Consider the following 18,582-nt stretch of genomic DNA (forward strand, 5'->3'; position numbering starts at 1 on the left):
CGGGTCTCTCTGCTCAGCATCCAAAACCCAGGCACTCGTGCTCTCCCCACCACGCCAGCGCCTTCTTAGTGGGCGGAGAGTAAACAAGGCGGCTAGTGCTGGCTCCCAGCCCCAGCACCTCTTCCCTCTCCGCAGCCAGGCCTTGATTTGTTTAAGAATAATGCCAGACAAGCATTAACTCCTTGAGGCCTGTCCCATCCAGTAGAACTGGAATTGTGCTCTAGAACCAACTGCATCCTCTCTTGTTGACAAGCATCGAGGACTATGATTTGAGTAAACCGAAATATAATTTGAATTTTAATAGCCTTAAGCATAACTTTTTGGGGGGATACACCATGACTTTGAAGTCCATTTTGCAAAGTCCCATTTTCCTCTTAGAACGTCTTAAAGGGGAATTAATTGTTTTCTACATTATAACACTTTTCTGCTACGTAGTATCTGGGGATAATACTGCATATTTCAAAATTCAAGAGAGAAAAGTAGAGAAACTTCTGTCCACAAAATCAAGCATCTATGCATTCTCAGAGCTAGACGCGGGGGGGGGGGGGGGGGGCGGGGGGGAGGGAGGAAGAACTAAACAGTTTTTAGCCAGAAGAGAAAAACCACCAGGCTTCTCTCCTAACAGAGCATTTATCAAAAGCACTCCCCTGTATTCACCAAATTGTTCTTTTCATAAAGTTGGGCCTGATGGCTGGCAAGTCTTTCCCTGGCACTGCAATGACACTGCAAATACCAAATCCGCTCCCTGCCTCCACTGGAGAAGGCCCACAGGGTAAGCGGTTACACAGACACCTTTTCACCCTCATAAAACCCCACCCTGAGGTGCTGCAGGAACTGGGCTAATCCTAGCCCAACTTCAAAACAAAAAGATGCTATTTTCTCATGGCTTAAATAAACAAGCAAGCAAAATTAATTTAGGGCAGCACCAACTGAGTGACCGTGACTTAAGGATCGGGGAAAGGCTCCTTTATTTCACTCACTAGAAACACAAAAAGGTCACTTAGGAGGTGCCTGGATCTATCCCTTTTGTCCACACCAGAGGGATGAGATGAGCATTCTCCACATCTCAGCCTCCTCTGCATAATTTTTCCTCCGAATAGCGCTTTGCTAAAAGACAGCTTCTCCAGGGACCTGTGAGCAGAAAGGGGATTTCTTTCCTCCTGTAAGTCTCAGGTTTGTATTTGCTATTAACTGCGCTCTAGTTTTTGGCTGAGACTCTACAATCATGAGTGTGCATGTCCTGGCAGAATCCTGTTCTCAAGACCCTGGCCCATTAAATTCTGACAGCCAGCCCCAGTGGTTTGTCTGAGAAAAGATGAGGGCTTGGAGGAACTAGAACTTCTTGACTATTTGAGGACTGAAGTCTGATCACTCTAGACTGGGGCTCGATAGTATTCCTTTATATGGATTTAACATCAATTATTTAACCAATGACCTGATTTTTTTTATATCTTCATTGGAGTATAATTGCTTTACAATGTTGTATTAGCTTCTGCTGTACAACAAACTGAATCAGCTATACATATACATATATCCCCATATCCCCTCCCTCCCACCAATGACCTAATTTAAGTGTTGAAATCTTTCACCTCAGAGTGAATTTAGTATTGAGTGGGTTATGGGAGATTGCCTACATGTCAGAAAGACCTCACAAGACAGTCCTTGGGCTTCCCTGGTGGCGCAGTGGTTAAGAATCCGCCTGCCAATGCGGGGGACATGGGTTCGAGCCCTGGTCCGGGAAGATCCCACATGCCACAGAGCAACTAAGCCTGTGCGCCACAACTACTGAGCCTGTGCTCTAGAGCCTGCGGGCCACAACTACTGAGCCCGCGTGTCACAGCTACTGAAGCCCGTGTGCCTAGAGCCCGTGCTCTGCATGCAACAAGAGAAGCCACTGCAATGAGAAGCCCACGCACCGCAATGAAGAGTAGCCCCGGCTCGCTGCAACTAGAGAAAGCCCGCTCACAGCAACGAAGACCCAATGCAGCCAAAAATAAATAAATAAAAAATAAATTTATTAAAAAAAAAAAAGTCCTTCATCTACTAGGAGACAATGAGAACAAAGAACACCAAGACTCACGGCCAACCGAATCACTGAATAGCTATCTAGGGGCATAGTTTTAAGGGAATGTTCATCCAAAGCCAGACCTACTCCTGAGCCTTTCGGTTACCTTTAGAAAAAATACCTCTGTCATCTACCCCTAACCCACTGAGCTGCTCCAAATTCTACCATTAGAGATTTATTCCTTTGAACTGTACGTAGACTTACGAAAATGATGCTATCCCTGAGAGAAGACACAGTCACTCTGTGTCACCCACTTTTGGAGAGATGATTAAAAATAGGCGGTAACCAAGCTCTACGGTAAGGGAACTTATAAAACCCAAGCTGTCAGAATGGGATGTTTCAAACATGTCAAAACCAAAACTGGTTCACTTCACTCTTATTAGAGGTTAGTCCCATATAGTCCCGTATTACCTAGCATGTGTGTGTATCTTTCTGTTCCTTCATGTGATGGAATGCAAAGAATCCTAGTTTGGAATCAGCAGATGTGAATTCAAATCCCACTTCTGCCTGCTACTTAGTCCCATGACCCTGAGTTAATCGTTTAATGTCATCCTTGGGCATCGGTTCCCCTGTCTATAAAATGGGTATGATATTACCTATATTATAGATCATTCAAGTCGACAAGATAACAACTAGCATAGTAAGTCCTTAACCAGTGCTAACTGAATCTAGGTTTGAAGAGGAGGATTGCTAACATGGCAGTTTAGAGCACTAGTTCTCAAATGGGAGTGAGTCTGCATCAGAATCACCTGGAGGGTTTGTTAAATCACCAGTTGCTGAGCCCCGCCCCCAAAGTTTCTGAGTCAGCGGGTCTGAGGTGAACGTGCTGACAATGCATTCCTCGTAAGTTCCCAGGAGATGCGGGTGCTGCTGGTGCTGGGATGCTGCTGAGAACCACTGGTTAGAGGAAAGGCTGAGCGTGAGAGAGCGTGTGCGAGAAAGTTCAATCACATCAGAAGAACGGTGTTAATAAATATCACAGCTGCATACTGCATACTGCAATTCCTGCCAAGTTCTGGCTCTCCTCAGGATCATCTGATGATCAACAGAGGAGGGGGAAAGGGCAACGCAGATTATTGTCCCTAGAATATCCTCTATTGGGTGGGGCTTAGTGGAAGGAAGGAATGAGGGCAACTCACCCTTGACCCCTTGAGCTCTGGCCCTAGACCTGCCTGGATGAACTTAGAGGAGATCCACGACCAAGGGCATGCACTGAGCTGGCCGAGCAGTATGAAAGGCCTCCAGCAGGGCTTGGCCTGGCCACTGTTACCCAGACAACTGTCTCAGGCAGGAGTGGAGGGCTGACTGTGCCTTTCCCACTGCCCTTACTACATGTGTTCTGGGGATGACAGCATGGGGACAAGCCCCCAAATGGTCCTAAGCAGGGCTCCGTGGAGGGCCCTTCTCCCTGCAAACAGACGTCCACATCTGGCCAGAAAGCCACGTAATCACCATGCCCCATGCCAGCCAGTGCCCTCTGAGAGCAGTCAGCTCTCGGCTTAGTGAAGGTTTCGCTTAGTTGAGTTCAGAAAGTTCTCATTTTTACACCCAGCCTGGTGGGTTTTGTTAGGTATCAAGCAAGAAGAATATGAGAAGTTGTGATGTGTTCAAGTAACTTACAGAGATGAAAGTGCTCTTTGAAAGAGGTCTTTCCTGGTCTTCTGTTTCGCGTGAGGAACATGGAGGTGGCTTCACCAAATACCATTTTCCAGGGCCCCTAGTCACGAAGCTATACTTCCCTGAGTGGAGAAGGGGTGAGCGCATTGTGCTGTCAGCCTTAACCCAGGCGGATGACAAAAGCTTGTTCCAGAAGCTTGATTCTTGGGAGCTGTGTGGCATGTGAAGATTGGAAGAACCCACCTGTAGGAGAAGGCGGGCCTCCAGCGAGAATGAGCTCAAGGTCAGAGTGTCAAGTGGACACTGGACTCCTCCTTCGCAAGGACAGGCCTGACCAGCTTCCAGCCCTCGACACCTCTGGGAGCTAGGCCAGCTGTGATGCCCACTTCTGTGTTGGTGGAGAGGAGGCCTCCAGGCCGAGTCTGGGGCTCACCCACACAGATGTGGGGCGTTACCAAGAGCGACATCATGGAAACAGTCCTAGGCACATGGAGCCAGGGCAGGGCTGGTGGGGGGTTGAGGGGTCAACACGCCTCTTATGAGCTCCTAATATCAGACCCACAGAGGCAGGAGTTTGTGGGCAATGCAAACACTTTCCAACAAGCTACAGAAGCAAAATGGAACGAACCATCTTCCTGCGGAGGCTTCTCCCTGGTTGACAGAGACAGGCCCTGACAAAAAGGACTTAAATCTGGCGCTGAGAAGAGGATGGAGAGTCTCCACAGCCATGTGCCAAGCAGGCAGCAGCCCTCCCAAAGATCTCCAGCGAACCACGGGGGCAAATGCAAAGGCTTTCCTTTGGAAAGGGCTCCCGCAGCAGAGACCTATCTGTCCTCTCCAAAGATCACCCATGAGAATGCCAATCGGACCTCTGCACTAGCAGAGCACTGATGATGAGGTGATTAACAGGCCAGCCTGCATGGCGAGAGTCCCTAAGCTCCACCTGGGTCTCCGGGGGCTCAGAGGGCAGGAGCAGGTGGTGGAGGGAGCCCACTGCTTCCTCCGGTTGCTCTACACCCATGGGAGGCCCAGCTCTCAGCCCTGCCCTGCCGTGTGTGGGGAGAAGAGGGGCGCAAGCTCGATCTGTGTTCGTGCTGACCACGGGCAGGCAGCCTGCCCCACTCCCCACCATCACCACACCAGGGGTGAAAGAGAGCACACAAAGCAAACAGGAAATTGTCCGAAGCACAGCCACTAACGAGTCAGCTGCATCAGGACTAATCACCTGGCATGACATCCCCTCATCTGTCACACGGGTCCCTCAAAGGTGGACCCGTGTGACACTGTCAGGTGTGGCAGAGGCTCAGGAAGCGTCTCCCGTGACTTCACAGCACCCCTTCCTGGAAAAGGCAGTGACACACATTCCCTGCAATCAGCAATCCCGCAGGAGGTCAGGAGTGGAAATGGAGAGAGCAGGGAGAAAAGAGAGAAGGTGTGAGTCAAGGAAGGGAGGATGGGAAGTTAAGGGGCAAGTCCAGCACTCACGACAAATACCCAGGCTGAGAAAGGAGAGATCCGCCCCGTCACTGAAACAGCCCCAACGCACTGTGGCTTCTCTCTTGGTCTCTACACTCTGTGCCGTAATCTTTCCTGGGTAGCTCTCTCTTGACCTTGCTTCAGCCAGGGTCAGCTGAAGACACTGAAGGGAAGCTAACATTTCTGAGCGACTACTCTGTGCTAGGTGCTTTGCTGGCACTTTCAGAAGTCACCTCTTTTAACTCCTATAACCACCTCTGTTTTGGGCTGAGGAGACCGAGCTAGAGGGGTCTGAGACTTGGCCCTGGCTGCCAGCTGCTTAGTGGGAGGGCTAGGATTTGCACCAGGAGCTGACAAAGGCAGACAGTGATCGGGCTGCGAGAGCAACAGCGACTGTGGCTAAGACCCTGGCTCAGGCCTCCATTCACTAAGAGGAACAAAGAAGCCGCCATTTAAGCCTGTGCTCTGTGGGCAAAGATGGGTCTAATTCTGTGTATGTGAGCATTTTTGTGTTTTTTTTCAATTAAAAAAAGACAAAAGGGTAAAGACAGTGATAACAATTCATAGATTTAAAAAATACTGAATTTATACCAACATCTCTGTATCTTATAGTGTTGGCGATTAACAAACCTCTATATTGTTCATACTAAATGATGAGTCACAGTCTGTTATACAGCAGAAACTAACACAACATTGTAAAGCAATTATACTCCAATAAAGATGTTAAAAAAAATAAAATTTAAAAATTTAGTAAGATTTTAAAAAAGAAAAAAAAATCTAAAAAAGAATGAATATATGTATACCTGAATCACTTTGTTGTATACCTGAAACTAACACAGCATTGTAAATCAACTGTACTCCAATTTTAAAAAAGAATTTAAAAATATACAGTTAAAGGGGCTTCCCTGGTGGCGCAGTGGTTGGGAGTCCGCCTGCCGATGCAGGGGACGCAGGTTCGTGCCCCGGTCCGGGAGGATCCCACGTGCCGCGGAGCGGCTGGGCCCGTGGGCCATGGCCGCTGAGCCTGCGCGTCCGGAGCCTGTGCTCCGCAATGGGAGAGGCCACAGCAGTGGGAGGCCCGTGTACCGCAAAAAAAAAAAAAAAAAAAAAAAATTAGAAAATTAAAAAAAATTAAACAAATCCTTCATTCAAGGGTAATTCATTCAAATATCTTTCCCATCTGTTATTACTTACAATAAATATTTACCTTTTTGCTTACTAATCATGTATTAAAATTTGTAATACATTTATGCTTTTACAAGTGGTAAAAAAATAAAAATAAACGACGAGTCACTATACTTTATGAATAAAAAATGATCATCACCTGATACAAGGCTATGATTACACCCTTAAAATACACTTGTTAAGAAAATCTGTACCCCAAATATGCTTTCTAAATATATTTTCAGAGTTTAGTAATAAAGGACTCTGTCGGGATAATTACATTCCATTTCTTTTTTAAAAGATAACTGGAGAGAAAGGATGATTAAAGCAAGAATATGCATTAAAATATAAACAGACTAGCATGTCTGTATCGGAAGGTAGACTATTCGATTTTCCAGCAGTGAACACAAGGTCATGTTATCCTCCACCCTCACAGCCCGTCCTCCAGCCTCGTGTCTGTCCCGGAAGCACAGACTCCCCAGCTAAGTTGAATGGATCTGTCTCTTTGTTCCTGTTCTAGCGTGAACTGCGGAGCCGGCTGGGGCCCAGCCCTCACCTCCTCCTCCCGGAGCTTCTGCTTCCTCTTCTCCTCCACGGCGGCCCTCTTCTGCGCCTCGCGCTGCCGCTGCTCTTCCAGCTTCCGCCACCTCTCCTCAATTTGCTTTTCGTACTGGAGCTTGGCTCTCTTCTGTTTCTCCAGGATCTGCTGCTCCCGGGCAGCTGGGGGAAGGAAGGCAGAAGAGAGGTGTCATTACCAGAGCACCCCACACCATTTGGATTAATACCAAAAACGCAGAAGAGTGACCCCCAAAAAAGAGCCCGGTGGGATCATAGGCTGAAGTGACTGAGATGAAGCGTTCTGGCGCTTCCGCCACTAGCTGGGTGACCCTGGACATATTAACCACGTCATCTCTCTGCCTCAGTTTCCTCCTCTGTGAAGTGGAGATGTCGCATGTGCAACATCACAGTGTTGTGGAGACCGAATGAGACAATGCACGGAAAGTGGCCACTCACTGCCCCTGCACGCGGGAGCTCTGCCTGTCATTGCCATCAAGTCAGACTCATCCCAATGGCTAGGCCACACGCAGGATTGAGAAATGAGAGCTATCAGGGTATCTTCACTCGGGACACGTTAGCTGTACACACACCACGCACCAGACGCTGAGCTGGGTGAGGGTAAACAGAAGACGATGAACAGGATCGGCCGGCCTCCTTCCTGAGACATTTACTAAGGGCCTTAACTCCACCTGGCCAGGCAGGCAAGGGTTCCCTGGAGGATGCAATGTCTGGGCCGACCAGCAGGAGGCACTCAAGGAGTAGGATTCGAAAGCTCCTCATCTGTCTCAGTGCCCTGGGGAAGCCACTCCACCTTCCTCGTGGCACCCTGTGGGGAACAGGTTGGACGAATCTGTCCATAGCCTGCAAGAGGTATGACAGCCTTTCTCAATGGGTTCCCTGTCCAAATACAGAAATGGCCTTCGGTGCCGATTTCCTCCATTTCCCCGAGCATGGCCCTTCTAGCTGCCCTGGGAAGAGGCCGCCTGAGCAGGCGGGGGCGGTGACTGTCTCGTTCTCCAGCATCCTACCCACAGCTCTAGCGCAGTGCCAGTAACAGAGGTTCAACGCATGCTCAGGGAGTAAATCAACTGTCCTGAGAATTATATAACAACTGTGAACGGGCCAGTGGCAGTGCGGGTTTGCTCCCAGTTTTCCACGTTCACCTAGCAACTGTCCCAGTTCTCTGCCCATTCAGTCACAAATTTCTAAGGGTCTTGAGAAAAGACATCATCAAATCTCCACTCCCTTAGACCTAAACAGCCAAAGTGCACAACTTACCAAGACATTTTTCTCTTTCTTCTCGTCTTTCTTTAGCTAGTCGTTGTCTCTCATCAGATTTTAAAAATCCATCCATGCCTACAAGAGAGAAAACACGATGAAAGACTTCACTCTCCCCGTCCGCTGAGTGCCAGGGACCCCCTTGGCCTGCACCCTGGGTCTGGCCGCACGCACACATCATCCAACAGCAGTGCTCCGTACCACACACACGGCCCGATCCTGAGAGCCGAGGGGCAGTGGCTCCCCCACCAAGCTGGGCTGGTAGTGGCCCAATGCCAGCCCCAGAGAACCAACCCTCTCCCTAGTCCTCCGTCCCCAGGCCTGGCCTCACAGGGGTCAGAAGGTGCAATAAGTGACAGGTCTGGCAACGTGCAGAGAGCCCACTGGGCCTCCCCCCGTCCGGCTCCCAGGGGAAGGCAGAAGCACAAAAGTAGACACGATTATTACACAGACAGTGAACATCTGACTTTCTGGAAGGAGCCAACTGCTGAGGGACATGTATGAGCTCCTCGGGTGAACACTGAGAAAATACAACACTCAAGTTTGATTTCGTTTCCGCTAAGTTTGCTCCCATATCAATCTTAGCATTTTAGAATCACAAAGAAGGAATATAACGTACTCCTGTTTACAGTAAGTCCCCTACATACGAACGAGTTCTGTTCCAAGAGCACGTTCGTAAGTCCAATTTGTTCATAAATCCAACAAAGTTAGCCTAGGTACCCAACTAACACAATCGGCTATATAGTACCATACTGTAACAGATTTATAATACTTTTCACACAAATAATACATAAAAAACAAACACAAGAAGTAAAGAAAACATTTTTAATCTTACAGTACAGTACCTTGAAAAGTACAGTAGTACAGTACAACAGCTGGCATACAGGGGCTGGCATCGAGTGAAGACGCAGGAAGAGTTACTGACTGGAGGAGGGAGAGGAGGTGGGAGGTGGTAGAGCTGAAGGATCACCAGTAATAGGAGACGGAGGGCCAGCTGCAATTTCACTCACGCCTGACATTGATGGAACGCACGTTCACAACTTTGAAAGTTCATAACTTGAAGGTTCGTATGTAGGGGACTTACTGTACTTGTTACTTAAATATCCACAGCAAATAAAATGGAACAAATGGCAACTCCCCCCAAGTCCGGGAAACATCCCAGGAGCTCCGCATCTCCACCCATCTTCTACAGGACCCTAAAGTGCTTTCTGAATCAAAGATTAAATGATCTTCATGGCAGTTTTAGGATTAAAAATAGTTTATTGCACTTGGTCACAACTGGTCATTCATGAGTATTACTTATATAATGGTCAAGGACCACATTCTGGAGAAATCGGCTTTAGTGTTACTACAACTGGATTCACCTTCCCAGCGTCTGGGCCCTCCTCCGTGGTAGTGTCACAGCTGACTTCATAGTGTGCCTCGCTGCCACAGTGAGCTGTGCCCTTGTTAGGGATGTTCCTGCCACTGCCCAGGAGAGGGACCTGGAGGCTTGGACCGCAATGCAGGCAGCAGGAATGCAGATGAGGATGCACGTGATAAACAATGGCTTGTCACAATTCTCCACGAGCATCTAATTTTGCAGCCTGGATTATGCAGCAGGTATATTAAAGCTCAAGAGAGAAGTCCTGGAAAATAAACCTGACTACAAGTGCCACTCCCCATGTTTGTTTTTAGTCAACTCTTTTTTGTTTAAACTGAAGTATAGTTAATTTACAATGTTGTGTTAGTTTCAGGTGTACAGCAAAGTGATTCAGTTTTTATATATATATATATATATATATATATATATATATATATATTCTGTTCCATATTCTTTTCCATTATAGTTATTACAAGATACTGAATATAGTTCCCTGTGCTATACAGTAGGTCCTTGTTGTTTATCTATTTTATGTATAGTAGTGTGTATCTGTTAATCCCAAACTCCTAATTTATCCCTCCCTCCATCACTTTTGGTTATCATAAGTTTGTTTTCTATGTCTGTGAGTCTATTTCTGTTTTGTAAATAAGTTCATTTGGGTTTTGTCAACTCTTAATCATTACAATGCTACCGACGACATGAACAGCATCAAGAATTTAAAGGCCCAATTTCTCAACTCATCAATGCTGGCCTCCCCAATCTGACCCCTTTTCCCCACATCCCTTGCACCTTTTTATTTTTTAAAGATAGTAAGGAAGACTTTATTCAAGGGGGCTACTACAATGAGGCTTTTTTTTATACATCTTTATTGGAGTATAATTGCTTTACAATGGTGTGTTAGTTTCTGCTTTATAACAACGTGAATCAGTTATATATATACATATGTTCCCATATCTCTTCCCTCTTGCGTCTCCCTCCCTCCCACCCTCCCTATCCCACCCCTCCAGGCAGTCACAAAGCACAGAGCTGATCTCCCTGCCTCGCACCTTTTTAAACCCCACTCACCTTCAAGACCCCACGGTTTCTGGCTGGCGGAACCCTAAGTTCATTCTGCTTGGCTGCAGAGGGCTCTCAGTCTCCCTGCAGGGAGGGAAGGGCTCCCGAACCAAGGGCGGGTGTGCATCTCTGGGTCGCCCGCTCGGGCCACACCCCACCCCCACAGGCCTCAAGGTGCGCACACAAAGCCCAAAGGCAGTCACGTGGGCAGCGGAAGGGGAGCAGGGAGACAAAACCAGGTTTCTCTTCAATGATCCTCTAAACATTTTCAAGCTCTAGTCTCTACCTTAAGCGTTTGATTAATAAGGATTTGTTCTGTGTGAAAAGCTACAAAGAGAAGCCTAGGCCACCTGGACAGATGCTGACATCAGCACCCACATCAACTCCTCGGCTCAAGCATGACCTGTCACCCTCTAGATCTAAGATACTGCCTGAGAACCACCGAAAGTGTTGTTCAAACAGAAGAAAGAAAGAAAAACTGAGGGAAAAGGGCCAAGCACATTTGAAACTGGCCATGTTGCCTTGAGGCTTTACTAACAGAAGGCTGTTTGTTCCAGGGACATGCATGATTTTAGGCTGCCCCCTTGTGGGCACTTGTAAGAGTCATACCTTCAAATCATTTCCTTTCCAGAAAATCTTCATTATCAGGCTCCTTAGTCATCACGGGCTTCGTCATAACGGGAGGCTACAATCTACGAACCAAGTCCATTGCTTGAATTTACTCGGCCCCATCACCCCATGATGACGGAGATACTATTATGATCCTCATCTTATAGGTACAGAAAGGGAGGCACAGAGGTTAACTTGTTCAAGGCCACACCATCAGAAAGTGGAGACGCCGGATTCCAACCTAACAACCTGACTCCAGGACCCACACACACTCTTAATTACTGCTTTCCCATGTGGCTCTCTGGCAAAGGAGGAAACTAACAGCTCTACCTTAGCACCCATGAATGAAACCTTCATGGCTTTCTGAGACCCAGTATTGTACGCCGGGAACAAGTCCCATCCTTGTCCCAGGAATGTGCATGCAAATTTGGAGAGAAGTGCAAGTCCAACTCATTAGAGAAGTACCAAGTAGGCACTACTGTGAGCCAGGCACTGGCCAGCTGGGCACAGATGTGCTAATTATTTGCTTCCCCTTCAAACTGATGGTTTGGAAATGTTTGGGCGCTGGGTAGGGAAAGGGGGTAGCCAGATGGCCCTGGGGGCAACAGGGCCAAGCCATTCTTTTTTAGCCCCACTGAGTGGGGTGGAGTGACCCAAACAGCCCAAGGTGGGTAACCTGGAGTCTATGCCGTCATATGGCAGCCACAAGCCATGTGTGTCTGTTTAAATTTAAGATAATCAAAATTAAATGCAATGAACAGTTCAGTTCCTCCATCACACTGGGCCCATTTCAAGCACTCACTAGCCACATGAGGCTGGTGGCTACCATACTGAACAGTACTGGACCAGGAGCCTCCAGGCTCACTCTTGTGATTCTCACCCTTCACACGTAACTGCTCTGGGACACAGATGAATAAGGAAACTCTCAGAGTCCAAACAGGGTTGAGTTTTGCTGGGTGAGTAAGGCTGGGGTAAGGCCTCCTTCCCCCACACAGCATCTGCCTCTCCTGATTAAAAGAGAACTATCAAGCAATCATTTCCAGAACATCCATTTGAAGAGAAGCCAAATAATTAACTTACATCTCCAACTTCCACCCTGTGATCCCTGATGACCCTCCAGGGACCCCTGCCAAGAGGCCCTGGGCTTATCCCGAAGGAAGAAAGGGTAGAGCACAAACCAGACATTCCCTATGTGTTAGAGGGCGTGGACCTGACCTGTTATTACCACTACAACAACACAGCCAGAGAAATCAAGGTAGACTATGATTAACAGACGCAGGGCAACTGACCTTAATACACAAATGCTAACAATACCAGGAGAGCTCCTCTAAAGACATGGTAGAGTCAAGAGTTAATGCTGAATTCGACTCACAAGGCAGTCTTTTCTGTATGGCCCGAAATCCTAGCCAGTCGTCCTTTGTCCCTTGTACCTTGTATTACATGTGCACATGTATTGTCTCTCTGTTATTAAACCAGAGATCCATTTTATCCTTGAACCCCATGAGAACAGATGGAGAAGAGATCAGTGCTTGCCAGGGGTTAGGGAAGAGGGGCAGAAGGGAAGTGGTGGCTACAAAAGGGCATCACGAAGGGGCCTTGCAGTGACGACTGTGCCGGCGTCTGCAACCCTAGCTGTGAGAGTGGACTACAGTGCTGCACGTTAGTACCACCGGGGGAAACTGGGTAAAGGGTACACGGGGTCTCTCTGCAATGACCTCAAAGTAGAAAGTTTAATGTTTAAAACTCTGGCCCAAGTGTAAAGCCCTGGGAGGGACCCAAAGACAAAGGGGGAACGGGGCACATGTTCCCAGAGGTGTCCTACCTACCAGAAGCACAAGGGGAACCCATGTCAGAGCCACCCCTGGCCCAGTCTTGACGTAGTAATGCTTCCCAGGGCAACAGCACTCAGGTAGTGTGCACCCCGGAAACGGAGGCCTTTTCCTGGGCAATTCACCGCTACAGGAAATGAGAATCAAACAGGATACCGAGCAGCCAAACAACTATTTTATGTGAACAGAACAGCATAAAATTTCATACTTCACTGAACTGCTCTGGCTTGGAGTAACTTCCCGTTATCCTTGGGCTGTGGCAACACATTTTTTAAAAACTAATTTAAAAATGAATTTTATTAGCCTGGGGTACTCTCCCACTAGAATATTAATGAGCTGATATTAGTCAATTATTCATGGTATGTAATAACCATTATCGAAATACAAGGTTTTTAGGGGAAGCCAGCTGTTTTCAACTTTTAAAAATTGATTGCATTAAATGAATTTTAAAGTAACGTCCCCAATCACAACTCACATCCATGCAACTGCAACGTCCAGACAAAAGAAAGGGAACCGGGAATGAAGAGCTCATCAAATAGGAAGTCCAATGCCTGCCAGCCCCCTCCTCTGGGGGTGCCTGTCCTTCTATGGGCCAGCAGGCAGGGATGCATTCACACCTCCACGGTGACTCGTTTGTGCTGTGATGATCTGTCTAAGGGCATGGAGACCACTGCTTCTCAACTGTGGCTCACAATGCAATCACCTGGGGAGCTTTAACAATTACAGGTGCCTGTGCCTCCCTCCCAGAGACTGGCCTTGTCGTCTCAGGTGTGGCCAGGGTGCTGGTGCTCTGAAAGCTCCCGTGTGATGCTCATGTGCAGCAGCAGGACTGAGAACGCCCCTAGCCTGATGCTCCTCCCACTGGGACGTGGGTCAGAACCACCCAGAAGGCTTGTGAACCCAGACTGCTGGACGGCACCCCCAGAGTGTTTCATGGAGCGGGCCTGGGGCCGGCCAGAGAATGTTGTCCAGGGCCCACACCTTGAGAGCCGCTGTTCTAGACTATGCTGATTCTGCAGGGCAAGGCCCTGCCTCTGGCTCCTCTCTGGATATCCAGAGCTCTGCTAAGTGTTGGCTCAAAGAGTGGGCCCCAAAACATGTCTGCAGAAGGAAAGATCGGCCACCTGCCTGCACCCCACACACACACAGCGTTTGCCATGGTTGTTACTGCTCCACATGCTACTATCTGAGCCTGTTCATCTGCTCCTTGCCCTCGAATCCTCAGCACCTTGCACAGGGTATTCAAATGTTTGCTGAATGAACGGCCATGAATATTACGTCCCATTGATGGAAACCTCCCCATTTGTGGAGCATTTAACCATGTATCAGAAGTGTCCTTAAAAACAAGGAGGACTTCCCTGGTGGCGCAGTGGTTAAGAACCCACCTGCCAATGCAGGGGACACGGGTTCGACTCCTAGTCCAGGAAGATCCCACATGCGGCAGAGTAACTAAGCCCGTGAGCCACAACTACTGAGCCTGTGCTCTAGAGCCCGCGAGCCACAACTACTGAGCCCACGAGCCACAACTACTGAGCCCGTGTGCCTAGAGCCCATGCTCTGCAACAAGAGAAGCCACCGCAATGAGAAGCCCGCACAACGCAACAAAGAGTAGCCCCTGCTCGCCGCAACTAGAGAAAGCCTGCACGCAGGATTGAAGACCCAATGCAGCCAAAAAATAAATAAATAATAAATAAATTTATTTTTAAAAAAACAAGGAATATTTTAAAACATCTTTGCAGACATTATCTTGCTGAATCTGTGCAGGAAATTGAAAGGTAAAGAAAGGAAGGCAGCTCCCCACACGCCCCGCCCCCACTGAAGCTGAAGTGAATCTTTCCTTTAAATTCCATCACTGCTCTGGGGTCCTTCCCTCTCTAGTTCATGGTCCTCAAGCACAGGAAGCTCCACCCTTATAGGCCCCCTCTCATGGCCCCCTTTCCAGTCCAATTAGGATATTAGCCTCTCGACAGCAGGGCCCATGAATGTCCCATTTCTTCTTGTAGCCCTCAAAGAGCCTAGCACATGGAAAAGAAGAAGTAAAACTGTCACTGTTTGCAGATGACGCGATACTATACATAGAGAATCCTAAAGATGCCACCAGAAAACTACTAGAGCTAATCAATGAATTTGGTAAAGTAGCAGGATGCACAATTAATGCACAGAAATCTCTTGCATTCCTATACACTAACGATGAAAAATCTGAAAGCGAAATTATGGAAACACTCCCATTTACCATTGCAACAAAAAGAAGAAAATACCTAGGAATAAACCCACCTAGGGAGACAAAAGACCTGTAGGCAGAAAACTATAAGACACTGATGAAAGAAATTAAAGATGACACAAACAGATGGAGAGATATACCATGTTCCTGGACTGGAAGAATCAATACTGTGAAAATGACTATACTACCCAAAGCAATCTACAGATTCAATGCAATCCCTATCAAATTACCAATGGCATTTTTTAAAAGTAATTAATTTATTTATGGCTGTGTTGGGTCTTCGTTTCTGTGCGAGGGCTTTCTCTAGTTGCAGCAAGCAGGGGCCACTCTTCATCGTGGTGCGCGGGCCTCTCACTATCGTGGCCTCTCTTGTTGCGGAGCACAGGCTCCAGACATGCAGGCTCAGTAATTGTGCCTCACGGGCCTAGCTGCTCCGCGGCATGTGGGATCCTCCCAGACCAGGGCCTGAACCCGTGTCCCCTGCATTGGCAGGCAGACTCTCAACCACTGTGCCACCAGGGAAGCCCACCAATGGCATTTTTTACAGAACTAGAACAAATCATCTTAAAATTTGTATGGAGACACAAAAGACCCCGAATAGTCAAAGCAGTCTTGAGGGAAAGAAACGGAGCTGGAGGAATCAGACTCCCTGACTTCAGACTATACTACAAATCTACAGTAAGCAAGACAATATGGTACTGGCACAAAAACAGGAACACAGATCAATGGAACAAGATAGAAAGTCCAGAGATAAACCCACGCACCTATGGTCAGCTAATCTATGACAAAGGAGGCAAAGATATACAATGGAGAAAAGACAGTCTCTTCAATAGTGGTGCTGGGAAAACTGGACAGCTACATGTAAAAAAATGAAATTAGAACACTCCCTAACACCATACACGAAACTAAACTCAAAATGGATTAGAGACCTAAATGTAAGACCGGACACTATAAAAGTCTTAGAGGAAAACATAGGAAGAACACTCTTTGACATAAATCACAGCAAGATCTTTTTTGATCCACCTCCTAGAGTAATGGAAATAAAAACAAAAATAAACAAATGGGACCTAATGAAACTTCAAAGTGTTTGCACAGCCAAGGAAATCATAAACAAGACGAGAAGACAACCCTCAGAATGGGATAAAATATTTGCAAACGAATCAACGGACAAAGGATTAATGTCCAAAATATATAAACAGTTCATGCAGCTCAATGTTAAAGAAACAAACAACCCAACCCAAAAATGGGCAGAAGACCTAAACAGACATTTCTCCAGAGAAGACATACAGATGGCCCAGAAGCACATGAAAAGCTACTCAATATCACTAATTATTAGAGAAATGCAAATCAAAACTACAATGAGGTATCACCTCACACCAGTTAGAATGGGCATCATCAGAAAATCTACAAACAACAAATGCTGGAGAGGGTGTGGAGAAAAGGGAACCCTCTTGCACTGTTGGTGGGAATGTAAATTGATAGAGCCACTATGGAGAACAGTATGGAGGTTCCTTAAAAAAGTAAAAATAGAATTACCGTATGACCCAGCAATCCCACTACTGAGCATATACCCAGAGAAAGCCATAATTTAAAAAGACACATGCACCCCAATGTTCATTGCAGCAATATTTACAATAGCCAGGTCATGGAAGCAACCTAAATGCCCATGGACAGACGAATGGACAAAGAAGATGTGGTACATATATACAATGGAATATTACTCAGCCATAAAAAGGAATGAAATTGAGTCATTTGTTGAGACGTGGATGGATGTAGAGACTGTCATACAGAGTGAAGTAAGTCAGAAAGAGGAAAACAAATATCGTATATTAACGCATGTATGTGGAACCTAGAAAAATGGTACAGATGAACCGGTTTGCAGGGCAGAAGTTGAGACACAGATGTAGAGAACAAACGTATGGACACTAAGGGGGGAAAACTGCGGTGGGGTGGGGATGGTGGTGTGCTGAATTGGGCGATTGGGATTGACATGTATACACTGATGTGTATAAAATTGATGACTAATAAGAACCTGCAGTATAAACAAACAAACAAACAAAAAACAACTAATACTAAACTTTCTTTGGGTTATTTGTATGGAAATACGTTAATATAAATGTTTCAGACACTACATGAAATTTCTAAAAATCTTATATGTTCTGGTATAATGTTATAAGTCATAATTCTAGTTATTACTTTAAAATGTATATCTCAGAAATAACTAAATTTCCTTGTCAATTGCATTATTATGAACTTTCATCAAAACTTTAACTGTGGTCAGTTTTAAGTCTTTTGTCATTTACAGACAGTTCTGGGTGTACTCTGACGCTTTTGCAAAAATGTTATTAGCATGAAAGGGTTTCATCCTCAAGGAATTCATGGAAAAGACTCTGACAAGTACAGGTTTCGGTAACTGACTATACTGCTGAACTGAATGAATAAGCATTTTCAGAACTCTAATGGAAAACTGATGAATTCATAAAAGTGCTAACAAAAGATCAAGATAAAAAAAATTAATTACATGGGACTGAGTGAACTGATGAGGATGATTATAATTTTTGTGACTTTCTGTTTGAATAAAAAAAAAATCCCACAAGGACTCAGAGGCAAAAAATATACAAATCAATTTTCACTGCAGAGTAAAGGAGCTGTTACAGTGGAGGATTACTGGACTGAATGTCAATATTATGACATCATGTTTCGTGTTTGGTAATTGCAATCATTGTTGCTTTTGTTGTGGTCATCCATTTACAATGCTTGGTGTCAGTTTATCTCTTGTAAAAATAAAATACAGTGTGTGTGTGTGAAAAAAAAAAGAGCTTAGCACAGTATTCTGTACACATTAAGTACTCAATAAACGTGGAGGTCACGAGCACCTACTGTGTGCCAGGCCTGAGTGTTAAGACACATATTTGCTTATTTCCCACAATCCTATGACAGCATCAGGTCAGGGACAATCACTCCCACAGCCTCTGTATCACCTGACCCACTATTTAAACTTCAGAAGCCTTGGTTTCCTACACTTCCAAGGGACACAGGACTCTAGCTTGGGGGAATCACCCTCTCGGAACACATCACCACGCTGTGAGAATGCCAAGTCCCACAGCGGGTCCTGGGGAACGGCTCCCATCAATCAGGTGCAGCAGAGTTCCAAGCCAACATCAGCATCAAGGGCCAGCCTCGGAGTGCGCACTGTGGCCCTCCAGCTGCCCTCTCAGGAGAGATCTCAGGCGAGGACCACCCAGCCAAGCCCAGGCAGCACACAGATCCCTGAGAGAGAAGGCGGCATTCGAGACCGCTGAGTGTTGGTGTGGTTAGTTACACAGCGATGGAGCCGGAAAACCAG

The 18,582-nt window shown here is 46.7% G+C and overlaps 2 protein-coding genes across 13 annotated transcripts in view; both read right to left on the minus strand.

Annotated features, from left to right (window-relative positions):
• The window catches only part of MAP7D2 (MAP7 domain containing 2), a gene marked incomplete at both ends in the record, with an annotated part of 52,096 nt that extends 43,860 nt beyond the window's left edge, over nucleotides 1-8,236 (minus strand). For 9 of the 12 annotated variants that reach the window (XM_082864208.1, XM_082864218.1, XM_082864216.1 and 6 more), the window contains 2 exons: nucleotides 6,879-7,042; nucleotides 8,159-8,234. In XM_082864208.1, the coding sequence (XP_082720334.1) occupies nucleotides 6,879-7,042; nucleotides 8,159-8,234 (240 nt within the window). Of the gene's footprint in view, nucleotides 1-6,878; nucleotides 7,043-8,158 lie in introns of all 12 variants that reach the window. The other 3 variants (XM_082864210.1, XM_082864209.1, XM_082864207.1) reach the window with 1 other exon arrangement.
• EIF1AX (eukaryotic translation initiation factor 1A X-linked) overlaps nucleotides 1-18,582 on the minus strand; it is a 396,407-nt gene that overhangs the window by 304,781 nt on the left and 73,044 nt on the right. The gene's annotated exons all lie outside the window — the stretch shown is intronic.

This window comes from Leucopleurus acutus (genome assembly GCF_964270905.1).
Source record: "Leucopleurus acutus genome assembly, chromosome: X".
NCBI classification, from domain to species: domain Eukaryota; kingdom Metazoa; phylum Chordata; class Mammalia; order Artiodactyla; family Delphinidae; genus Leucopleurus; species Leucopleurus acutus.